The 12520-nt window shown below is 38.7% G+C and overlaps 1 protein-coding gene, 2 long non-coding RNA genes and 1 other non-coding gene across 4 annotated transcripts; 2 read left to right on the top strand and 2 right to left on the bottom strand.

The window, feature by feature from the left end:
* Positions 1-54: 54 nt before the first annotated feature.
* Positions 55-1764, bottom strand: LOC136758987 (uncharacterized). Its single transcript, XR_010820003.1, has 4 exons — positions 1392-1764; positions 688-860; positions 399-513; positions 55-237 (listed from the first exon to the last, which is right to left on the bottom strand). It is a non-coding gene; the product is annotated as an uncharacterized LOC136758987 (long non-coding RNA).
* A 2281-nt stretch (positions 1765-4045) lies between these two features.
* ciao2b (cytosolic iron-sulfur assembly component 2B) lies at positions 4046-6474 on the top strand. Its single transcript, XM_066713739.1, has 5 exons — positions 4046-4297; positions 4480-4557; positions 4854-4979; positions 5171-5216; positions 5652-6474. The coding sequence occupies exons 1-5, from the start codon at positions 4169-4171 to the stop codon at positions 5747-5749; spliced, it is 477 nt and encodes a 158-aa protein (XP_066569836.1). The 5' UTR covers positions 4046-4168; the 3' UTR covers positions 5750-6474.
* On the bottom strand, positions 6468-11392 carry LOC136758967 (uncharacterized). The gene is made up of 3 exons (XR_010820001.1): positions 10625-11392; positions 8225-9567; positions 6468-7189 (listed from the first exon to the last, which is right to left on the bottom strand). It is a non-coding gene; the product is annotated as an uncharacterized LOC136758967 (long non-coding RNA).
* On the top strand, positions 7538-7609 carry trnam-cau (transfer RNA methionine (anticodon CAU)). Its single transcript has one exon. It is a non-coding gene; the product is annotated as a tRNA-Met (tRNA).
* Positions 11393-12520: the final 1128 nt, after the last annotated feature.

Genomic DNA, 12520 nt, shown 5'->3' with positions numbered 1-12520 from the left:
TGCAAAAAACAGTTATGGTTTTTCAAATAACACTGTAACAGGATAAATTACCTTAATTGTTTCAATAATGCCCTCCATCTTGTTAGGCCCAGTGCTGACATTGAAGAAGCCTCCTTCATTTCCTTTGACGATTGTGTATTTGGTATTCCAGGCTGGTGTATGAGGCTCATCATTATCGGTCACTGGTAATTTCACCACTTCATAGCCCACTTTATTTTCAGGTACAGATACAGTGTACTGTTAAGAAAATATGTTTTACGGTTGATTGATATCCAAGGCAATTGACAGTATTACAGAATCAAAATTATTGAAGAATAGTTCATGATTTAAATCAAAGTATGTGTGACTATCTAAGTTGTAAGATCTGAATACAAAAATCCACAAAATATCAAACTTACAGAGTCCTTCACAAACTGTGGTGCTGTCTGTTACAGTGATGAGAGCAGTGCAGGTGGTGATAGACCTTGTCCTTGTGTGTCAGCAGCCTGGATGATCAGTTTATACTCTGAATTTCTGAAATATAAAGGACATCCATCAATATCTAAATCAGGGAATGCATGCTTATAGTACAATACAAATAGATTTAAAGGGATCCGTATTGACAACACACAGAAGTCATTTTTAGATTTCATTAACATAAATCCAGTATATATAAACTACAGTAAGAATGCAAGACTGAGGACATACCTCTCTGTTGAGTCCAGGTGAAGCCACACTAATCGCACCAGTCTGAGAGTTGATCATAAACATGTTGTTGTTGGGCAATTTAGGATCCTGGCTGACGATGCTATACACGACCTCACCATTGTACGTCTCTGGATCATCTTTATCAATTGCCAGTACTTTCATAAACTGAACACCTTCAAAATAAATATGGTTTTAATTTAAAAGGAAGAAATTGTAATCATCTGCAATGAGACTGTAAAAAAAATACAGAAATACAGCACAACACTCACAAAGAGATAATGAACAATTACTAAACATGAATACAAATTACATTATTGTGAAAAAAAGATATGCAAAACACAAAGGTGGCAAGCTTTGATATTTTGTGATGAATTCAGCTCAAGCTTCTCAGTGTTCACTCTTTAAACAGAACTTAACCTGTAACTTTCAACATACAGAGATGGATGTAGCTACTAAGCAGCACTTGATGGCACACTGTTCCTTATGAACATTTGTGTCTTTTGGTTTTTGCAGCCCCCCTAGGACTGGAGTCTGACACCCCTGATCTAAAGGTCACTTATGTACAGATAATACTCTTGTGTGAAATACAAGAGAATGCTGTCACTTAGTTCAACACTTCTGGCACTAAACTTCTATCACAAATTCCTTCTGTGTGGTGTATATAGAATAATATAATATTTGAGGTCACTGAAAACCACTCCTACCTGGTTGTGATCCTTCAGGAACACTGCTTAAGAAGATGTTCTTTATAAATTCAGGTTTGTTATCATTCTGATCAAATACAGTAATAATGATTTCCATTGGATCTTCAGCATTATCTCCACTAAACTCACTGCAACAGCATGAGCCATGAGCTATAAATATAATTTAATTGTTTAGAATGTTTGCACATAAAAAGGGATACACATAAAATAACTAAATAATTATACTTACAACATTTTTATCCTGAGCCTCTCTGTCCAAAGGCTGGGTCACATATACAATTCCACTGTTCCTGTCGATTGTGAAATCTGGTGGCTCACTTGCTCCTGGTCCAGTAATGCTGTATAGAATTTGTACATACTTACCATTAGTAGATTTGATCTGGAATGACAATAACTGTTTTATCAATTTGTGAATACTTTCAATCAAAATGAAATTAATGCAAGTTAAAATTCTGTATTATGTTAATGTTTCAGTTATATAATTCAAAATACATACAAAAATAAGAGTTACTATAAGTCACCTGAACAACTCTTTGGGGGAAGGGGCCTTTTGTGTTTTCAGGCATATTGAAGGGTGGAATGACCTAGTCTCTCTTTTGCCTGCTCAGGGCCCCAGACGAGAGCTGTGGAAACACCAGCACTGGAACATCTGAAGAGGATTCAACCTGTGAAAGAGAAGGAATCTGTTGCTAAACCTAAATCTGTTTATCAGAGAACAAATATTCAAGTCACAGAAAAACAAGATTTCAAGAAACATTAAAATTATGACAGAAAATACAATATAATCACAATATTAATGAACTCTGAACTGTGATACGTGTTGCCAGCAGGGGGCTCTATTACATTATAGCTGCCACAGTGGACACTTATTCAGTTATTACCTGCCCAGCAGTGTCACCAGGAGTGAGGTGCTGAGAGTGGCTTCCCGACTCATTTTCCAGTGTGACTCTGGTGCTCAGTTTCTTGCCGTTAGAGTCCCAGGTGTGGACGGCAAAGCTTGTGTGTCCCTCATGCAGGGTCACAGCCCTCTTCAGTTTTATATTTCCATCTGAGTCCACTTGGAAGCGGAAATCTCTTACGGCCCGTGCAGTCATCAAAAGTCACTGTAAAAGTTGAGTTAGTAAAGTTAAGGTTATTTTTAACTATTATAATTGGTCTCATTCTGCAGTTAGGATTCTTGTGGCCACATATTCTAACAGGTTCCTCACTTTTCATTTCATTTTATAAGGTAGAACAGAATATTATTTATAATCTATGTAATGACTTTCAATGGTAAACCCATGAATGTATTACTTGTAATACTTGACTCATCACAGTATTAGGAAAGACAAAAAAGCAAAATGATGATAATTTAAGACTTTTCTGTGTGCAGAAGAATCACAGGGCAATACCATGAAAAAGTAGAAATTTACATTTTTAAATCCTCTATAAAACTGTGTGCCGCAGAAGCCTTCTTCTTTTTGATTCAGAGCCTTCACTTACCTTACTTTATCTTATGAAGTAATGCTGACACATCTCATGGGCAGCATTTACAACATATGGTATCATATTTATACTGTCACAGTTGGGGTAACTCTTTTATTACATTACTTTGTCTTCCAAGAGCTGAGGTGTGTAATTCCAAATTACAGTAATATCTCAGATAAAGTAGAATTTTCAAAACCTGACACACCAACACACCTACAGCTGCACAGACCTGCACTTGTATGTTGGCAAACATATAGCCTTCAACAGTATAGGTAATATTCTATATATATAATAGTCATACCTTTACCCACTATCCAGCCTTGTGGCAGATGCCTCCGTTCTTCTCTGAAGACAACATTGTCTAAATTGAAATCAGGCTGGCATGGTGGAGCCACTTCACAAGATCCTGTAGCCCAGACCTAAGATTTTATTAATATAAAACAAGCAAACAGACTCCTGAATACGTGAAGCACCTGATGTAATCAGATTTATATTTTGCAATTAAATGAATTGTGTTTCCTCTTGGTGGATGCAACTTGATGTGTCTGGGTTATCAGAATGTATATTGGGAAAAGTAAGGTAAGAATAGGACTGCCTGAAAACAGATTTACCTGGAGCAATAGAATGATTACTCCTACCTGAAAACCCCACAAATTCACCATCATGCTACAAAACTAAATTTAATCTCCAAATTACTATTGGAAGTAGAGAATATATAAATGTATTGAAATGGTGTTCTTCAATCAATATTCTTTACTGAAACCTACCCACTGATCTTTGCACCTTTCCAAATATTAGTTGTTATTTGTTCATTTTATTTCCCTCAATAAAACCATTCCAAAGTGTGAATGGTGTTGGCAGTACACTGACCCAGGAACACAGACTGACAACATACTGTTGTGGTTCGATAAGAAAAACAAACCAACAACGAAACATTGAAATACATAAATAACTTCACTGAACAGGTTTAGCTTAGTAAACCTAGTAAAAAGTAAGTAAAAAGGAGTTTAAATCGCATTCCAAAACGATTACGCTTGTTTTAAAATACAATTATTTCAGCCTGCAGGTAGGTTATGAAAGTATCTCGGTTTTGAGACGGCCATCACATAAACCGTTCATCACCGCACATATTTTAAGTTCATACTGACATTTCCTTCCAAACATCGATAACCGAGCGTATCTCGGGGCTGTTTGACCCTTTGGAGGTGCCGTAGCTCAGCGACCCAAAGACGCAGAACGGAAGAAAGGACTTCGCATGTTTGCTAACAAAGTATTATTCGTTTCTCTAGCAAATTATACAAAATTACAAGATGTCTGTAGAGACGCGATTAGAAAATGCAAACCCTCTTATCTATCAGCGGTCAGGGGAAAGATTACTAACGGCGGAGGATGAAGACGAAGACTTTGCGGATCCTATCGACGACAGAGAAATTTTCGATATCCTTGTTTTATTATGAAGTGACATATGGGGCTGATGTCGTTTTTAAAATATGTAGTAGTGCTGTAATGCTATATTTGTTATATATCTTTGACATTTGCTTGTTTAAATGCTTGCACTGCGTTACTGAATTAAACCAGACGCGCCCTACTGTAGGTTGTTTTTTCCCCTAATTTCTTACATCTGATCAGATCCATTAATGACCCCGAGCACCCGCTGTCCCTGGAGGAGTTAAATGTCGTGGAACAAGTGAGGGTCCATGTGAGTTGCGCTGATTTTCATTTCACATTGGCTTGGACATCAAATCTCCAAAGCCCCCTGATGATAATAAAATCATCTCTGCCCAGGGTTATTTAGTCATTTCCCAAGTGTATAATCGTCCTAGGCACTCGGTGTTAAAGAAACCAATTGAAGACTATAACTCTTAAGTACAGTTGTGTTAACATTGTATTAATGGGGCAAAATAAAGTAACACTAATATTAATTGAAATCGTTATGAACATACACAAGCGGTTACTTTGTACATTGCAACATCCTAACATGCATATCTTGAACAGGTGAACGACAAGGAGAGCGCCGTCTCTGTGGAGTTCACCCCCACCATCCCTCACTGCAGTATGGCCACCTTAATCGGCCTGTCCATCAAAGTCAAGCTGCTTAGATCACTACCGGACAGGTTCAAGGTGAGTCGAGCTTGTTGAACCTTCAGTGGTATGGACATATTTACATTGCAACTTTAATTTCTATAAGGAAATGTTTCTTTTGAACAATGTAGAACTGCCATACTAATGACTGTAGGTCTGAATTGAACTTGTGACGGTAAGCAACAGCCACAAACATAACTTTTAATACATATTTTTTGCTTTCTTTTAAGATTGACGTGCACATAACACCTGGTACACATGCCTCTGAACAGGCAGGTAAGATGTCTGTGCTCTTTGACTTTCTGTCCTTACTTGGTGATTCTTTCAAGGGAGGAATACATATAGGAAGACATGCCCTACTTAAATTAATGGTTTTTGATCAGGATGAATTGCAAAGTAGATGTAGTTCTTTACTTGTCTTTGACAGCTTAGATCAGTGGAGTCACCCTGGTGGGTAGCACCAAAGAAATGTTGGAGATATGAAAAACTAAATCGGAGGGCGCATAGTTATGTTAAATAATAAAAACAAAAATGAATTATTCCATCCACCATTATTCCATTTATCCATCTAAATACACATATAATTGCAAATTGTCTTCTAATGCATTGCTTTGAAATTTGCTTTACTATACAGTACAAATCAGCATGTGCTCAGTTATTTTGTATTCTTTATTTAATACAGTATACTTTATTTAATGTTTCTTATAACAGTTAACAAACAGCTCGCAGACAAAGAAAGAGTCGCCGCAGCTTTGGAGAACTCGCACCTACTGGAAGTGGTGAACCAGTGTTTGTCTTCAAGAATTTAATCAGACGCATGTTTCCGAGCATCTGTGGCCCTCAAGGCACTGTTGCAGTTTTTAATGTCCAGCAAGAAGTTTGGTATAACCTGACAGCAAGTTATATCATAGAGGCCCATCTCTTCATTGAACTGCATCCATGTTGTCAGTTAACACCAATGAAGAAGAAAAAAATAATACTAATAATAATTAAAAAAAAATATATATATATATATAAAAAAAACATGAACATGTTATTTTGCACTATTAATACTATTCTTAAGTGTCATCATGTTGGGGCCAGATGAAGGAGAATGAGAGTGTGAGGCTTACTCTGCAAATCATCATCACTATAATCCAGTTCACACATTAATGCCATTTAAAGAAATTGTAAAAAATGTTTGCAAAAAACATGAGGTCAAACCAAATATGGCCCTGTGTGAAGGGAAACATTCCTGGACTGGATTTACTGAAAGACAACAAAAAAAAATGAATGGACACGCCTCATCATAACCTTTCTATTGAGAAAATGAAGAACAAGGTTGTTGTTTTTTTCCAGCCTCTAACAGGTTCTGTATGAACTGACAATATCTGAGCTAAAGTAAGCTACTTCTGTTACAATTCATACAAAACTAAAATCATGTATTTCTTAATTGAAACTTTGAACTTTTTTTGAAACTGGTGTTTTAAAAGAAAGTAGGCTATGATAAAGGGTTGAAATTAACTGAAACATCTAATAAAATGTCTGTACTAAATGATTGTGTCCTTGTTTACTTCACTCATAGTTTGCTGGTACATCTCATTAGTAGAATTATTAACCTGCATATCTGAACTAATTGGATGCGGTGTTAGAATAAATGAGCCTTTTGAGACCAGGGTGTCAATCCTAGGTAGTGACGAGTTTGCAGCCGAGATGTGACGGAGAAAGCTGCGGAGTGTGATAGTGGATCAGAGCCACTTCCTGTGAAACTGAAATGCAGTGCACTTCACTGGAGAGCAGCAGCTCCCTCTGTTGCTGAGGAGTCAACCAGAGGAAACCCCCAGATCTGAGAGAAACCCATAATATTTCACAGCAAAAGTATAACTTGCATTACCTGTATTCTTAGATATTCTGATCATGCATAAGCTTCCAAACAGGACCCTGACACAGATTGGTTTTGATATAGCATAGCATCTTGCATCTGATAACATATAAACAGATGTGCTGTCACTGTTGAAGAGCTGCATGTTTCCCCTGTGTGTCTGTGAACGAGGTCACTGCCTTACTGTGCTACTGTTCTGTGCCATAGATCACATTTGATACCCTGAAGAAAAGGGTTTGAAAAAAATCCAGCTACCTTAAAAATCTATAGGCTATTCACATGAAAATGCAATATATAAATCGAGCAGTGAATGAATTTACATACCTGTTGGATTCATAAACTTCGAAATATGTTTAGCAGATCTCCGAGTTGATATGAAAGTTTTCTTCTGTCAACATAATAAATACATGAATTTGAAAATAGGAGACAAAATACCAGCAGAAAGAAAATATCTGAAGGGATATGTTCTATTGTGCATTGTAGATGTAAATCATGGAACTTTTCCAATGTTGATTTTATTTTCTAAAATAATAATCTAAGCCATTATGTGACATTTAAAATGGAGGCTACATATGTATTTATAAATATTCATTGACACTCTTTCTTTGGGTATTATATGAGAACCCTTATCTTACAGGAAATGCTGTGAAGCACCACTAATCTCATTATGTAACCAGATACACTGGCGGGAGCTCCAGCAGTCTGACCTGCCTCATTTCCTGCCTGCCTGCTGTGTAGCAGAGTGGCGCAGCGGAAGCGTGCTGGGCCCATAACCCAGAGGTCGATGGATCGAAACCATCCTCTGCTAACACTTTTTAAAGATTGAAATTCTATGTAGTCTGTATTATGCAAACATACCACATACCTACGACAGTCATTGCATTAAGAATCATACATTTCAGAAAACATATATATGTTTTCTAGCCATTTCTTAAGAAAGGCATTTCAATGTTTTAAATAAAGCACAGGTTTATGCCACTATTACTTATCCTAAAATTAATCATATATATATATGATAATTAATTTCAATTCAAATAACATTTAAAAATATATGTTTAATAATGTACCACAATGCATTAATCTTGCAGTAGAATTATACCTGAACTGTTACTAATTGCATTATACTGTTGCATCAGCATGTGTGACATTAGCCTCTAGCTCCCTCTCTTGGATCCTGTAGGTATAGCAGTTCACCACTAGAGTACTGTATGTGTTTTCCTGCAGGACCCTTCAATTTATTGTGGATAGAACATTCCTGAATTAATATAACTATGTTGGATATAAATATATACAAACAATTAATCATCCCATTAGTATAAGTTAGTTTACCTTGAATACTGTTTGAAGTGTAAGCATTGGATAAAGTGGCTATGTAGTGGCTATCGAGTATTGGGATCAGCTGTCATGAAAAACAGAACATAACTCAGCCTTCAGGTGTAGTAGATCCCTTCTGAACTGTGAAACGATGCCTGGTGTGGATGTATTCCGGTCACCTGGTAGGTGGAAGGCCTAGTTCCTGCTGGTGTCTCCAGCTGCGCAGGAAGTCTGGAGACAGGCTGTGTCTGTTGGTATAGGACAGGAGAGTCCTGGCCAGCGGAGGCTCCTTCCTACATCTGCAGACCCATACAGCACAACACAGGGAAGAACCTCCACTTCACTGAGGACTGCTCGTCCACTAAACTGGCACACATGCAATAACTAAGTCTTGCTCTAATTGGATTTTTGTTGGATCATTTAAGTTATTCTCTGGTACATTCTGGAATGTTTAAGATTCCCTGGTATAAGGTCAACATTATTCTCTTTTCCAAATTTTTCAGAACATGAAAGACATAAAAACAATATACATATATGCACTTTGTAAGTAAATATTATTGACCTGAATAACAATTATAATAATCACATTCAGGCGTTGAGGTAGATTTAAACTAATTCTGTTCCTTAGAAATATATTCTGAAATGGTCAGCAGGAGGCAGTATTGGACAATACAGATAATTTCTGGGAACAAATGTAAATAAAGTTAATTCTTTCTGAAACCATAGCTACAAAGTTTTGTTCCAAGGAACCCAAATAAAATCTGCATTTATTTTTATAACCACCAATATAAAGTATAACCTTATCTTTCCACTGAAACGATGATAAAGTGGTAAATAAAAATAAATAATAATAAATAAATAACAAGCTAAGGATAACTTTATGTATTTATCCAAGCTGCTTATCCTCACTGCTGTGTGCACTTCCCAGTTCACCCTACCTCACCCCAACACAGAACAATTACAATCCAAAGATCTCACAACTCCCTCCCTAGCCATGCCTCACAACACCTCAGGTCAGTGTTTGGCTAGACTGCAGGATCCTGACCGTCTGAGCAACTGCCGCAGACCCTGGTGATTGAAGCTCAGGTAACCGAAGGCAATGGCAGCAGAGCCACACAGCTGCTGGGCAGGGCTGGACAGCAGGTCACACAGCACACACACTGTGTCAATGGACACGATGGCCACTGGGATTCCTGCGCAAGATTATTATAAAATAGAAGAATAATCTTTGGAAACGTTTGAAAACCTCCTCGCTATTCACCACACACTAGTCGGAGGAATCCTGTCTACTGTACCAGCTCGTGTGTGTGCCAGCCATCCAATGCAGTGTGCCGCCAGTGCCAGGACGGGTGTGGAATGGGAGAGCTCCAGAAGGCCCACGATGGCTTTGATCCCCAGGGCGCAAGTGGATCCCGGGTCCATGTCTGGGATTAATCGAGCTAGAATGCCACACTGGGAAGAAAAAATGTGTAATTCAATTTATAGAAAACAGTATGACTACCAATTTATTTGAATGTGAAACTCTGGTACATTACTTAAAGGCAAAGACTCCATAAATACATTTTAGCATGTCAGGCTACGTTGCAGGAGAATCCTAATGCATTTGTTCCTGTTATCATATTCATGCCGTCTCCTGCTGGCCCAAGGTCAGGTTTACCCATCTTGGATATTAGTGGATAATTTAAGCTCTGGAAAGCATAAAGTCAATAGAATGGATGTTAATAAAAATATTACGCATCTCTCATTGAATGGAAATGGATTTTCGCCAATTCAAATTAGCTAACCACAGAACTGCTTTCCTTTCCTCTTTGCATTAATCATTGACTACAGATATTGTTTCTTGGACCTGTAACCATACACCTTTCCAATGTGGCTCCTTTTGTCGGTTTGAAGGCGGTTTTATATGACAAGAAAGTGTTCTCCCTTTGCTTGCAGTTCACAAAAATAGAAACCTAATTTGTAAACCATGTTATTTTTAGCAAAACCTCTTCAATTAATGCAGACAGAAGCAGCTTTTGGCTGGAAAAATGTAAAGGTAAAACCAGTAATCTATACACAAATCGACCAATAGGAAATAAATGGAAGCTGAACGCTGTACTTCTAAAATTGCTTTTTGGCTTGCATTATATCCTATTTCAGGTACAGCGAAGAAAGATTGTAAGCCTCACAGCGGTTCTCAAGGTCTCCTTTTCACTGTGGAACAAACAATTCTACTGATTTAATTATTAAATTAATTAAGGTAACCAGAGAGATGTGATTTCATATAGAGTTTACTGCTTACCACAACAGCATTTAGAGCCAGGGCACATAAGGAAACCCTCACTTCCTGTGACTGGACAAAACACAGTGATGTACACCCCTTTCTCAAGTATCTCCTCCCAGTAAGAAGTTTTTGACTCAGTACCAACGTGTGCCCTCAGCATGACAGTTTACTGCTGAGATTCTGGTGCTATATGGAAGCAGTTAAACACAAACTCAGCTGGAGCCCAATCCACCTAATTCACCTCACCTGAAAGGCGGCATGCAGTCTTGGCATGGATCGGCAGAGGTGAGGAAAGGATGGAAGTAGTCCCAGTGCACCCCCCTGCATGCACTGATCTCCCGCTGCTGTCCCTTGCGAAGGTGGCCACAACATTGCCAGTCAGGAGGCAAATTTCCGGGGCTTCACCTAATGTGCCGTGTTGTGAGCTGCTGTAGTGGTGTCTCTTTACATTTGCCTCCTGAAGTGATGCCCTGGTCTCTGTTTAGGGTTCTGCCCACATCCTGATGTCCAAGGGCAGGTTGTGAGGGCAGGTGGGCTGACACTGCTCTCTTCCTGTGGGCTGCTTTGGGGGAAGGCGGCCTGGACCCTGGCTGCCTGGGGTGTCTCTGTGGATACTCACCCACCCCAAGGCAGGCATGTCGCAACACCCTGACTGCACCCAGCACCTTTGTCAGCCCGTTGGATCCTGACTAGCAGCTGTGGAGAGTCAGCAGCTACCATGGCACTGTGGACATCCTTGGGACCCTGTGCCAATGTGCTCAGGGCCTCCACCCCCAGGAGCTGCAGCCAGGGTGACATTGAGCCCACCAACTCTGTCAGAGAACTGACACCTTGAGGATAAGGTCAGAGACAAGCATCAGCCAGCAGAATGACTGCTGAAATTACAAGTAATGCTTTTCATTGCAAAATGACAGTTGACAGCACCTAGAATATGTACTGTGAGATGGATGTGCTAAAGGGAGATTCTGGTTCCATTTATGAGAGCTTAGAAACAAGGGCTTGTGAAAGACAAGCTTATTTCTCCTAGTTAATGGTGCAAAATACCTAACAGATCTAGAATTTGGGATCTATGTAAACTCAGGCTGAAATCTTTAAAACTAACACTATTTGTCAGCTAAGACATATTCAGATATATTCGTTATTTTAAATAATTCAATATGATTGCCTGCTAGCACCAGAAGATTCTTATACAGCTCAAACAGAGATCACAAAGAGAAGATGGTATGTCTAAGGATAATTAAATCTCTTTAATACTTAACTATGTATTTGGAGGATAATAAAGAAATAACCAGCGACATAACTTAAACAAAAAAAAAAGGTCATGTTGTGCAGAACTAAAAACCTCCTTCAATGCATGTGCTTATATGTCTAAATATATCACTCCACAAGGGATCTTTAATTAAATGTTACAAACAGTAATAATACAAATTGGGTCCTATTTTATGCACTTGAGAGAGGTTAAGTTTTTTCCTTTGACAAAGATCCATTTGCAATTTTAAAAGGGCCTGGAGGAGAAAAGGCGATTGTTTTTGCAGGCAATAACATGTCTTATAGCGTAAATCACCGCAGAAATGTGCAATAATTTATCTCTCCCACGTTAGACACAAAACAGCAGCCTTGCTTGAGGAGTCCGGTTTCCACCATAAATCTCTCAAAGCCACTCTAATAAGAAGATAAACTTGAAAACAGTTATGGACACAGGCCTTTATTACAGCACTGTGTGGAAACTTGAAAATGAGACAAGAGAGGAGGTATTGCTATTCTTCACTTTAAAACCCTATCCTTTCCCTGTCTGGCACCAATCCAGCAGCTATGGATTTACATGAAAAACCTAATAGCATACAGTCTTTGTCAAAATGATTCCTCTGAGGGTGTGGATTTCTAGCTTGACTCTAGACCTATCATTGTGGCCATGGGCCTCTGGTCATCTGGATCCTCTCCAGCCAGTTCCCACAGTGTTTCCATCACAACCTTGTGTACACTCACAATTCAGGTCTTCTTTAGGAGGTGCATGAGTGCCATCAGCCCTCCACCCTCCAGAACACATTTCTGAGCATGCTCATTGCCCTCTGTCAGTCTGAGGGACATGGAGAGAGGGCAATGTTCAGAATAAAAGGGTTGAAAATAAACACACGTTGAGTA

This window comes from Amia ocellicauda, chromosome 9 (genome assembly GCF_036373705.1).
Source record: "Amia ocellicauda isolate fAmiCal2 chromosome 9, fAmiCal2.hap1, whole genome shotgun sequence".
NCBI classification, from domain to species: Eukaryota; Metazoa; Chordata; class Actinopteri; order Amiiformes; family Amiidae; genus Amia; species Amia ocellicauda.
Note: the sequence above shows the minus strand (reverse complement) of the source record. Positions and strands in the feature narration are given on the sequence as shown.

What these genes read in the sequence shown, in the direction of transcription:
- ciao2b (XM_066713739.1), top strand. Translation starts at nt 4,169, where the DNA reads ATGTCTGTAGAGACGCGATTAGAAAATGCAAACCCTCTTATCTATCAG. An exon ending in CACTACCGGACAGGTTCAAG is followed by an intron (nt 4,980 to 5,170) that starts GTGAGTCGAGCT and finishes CTTTCTTTTAAG; the next exon opens with ATTGACGTGCACATAACACC. An exon ending in ACATGCCTCTGAACAGGCAG is followed by an intron (nt 5,217 to 5,651) that starts GTAAGATGTCTG and finishes TTCTTATAACAG; the next exon opens with TTAACAAACAGCTCGCAGAC.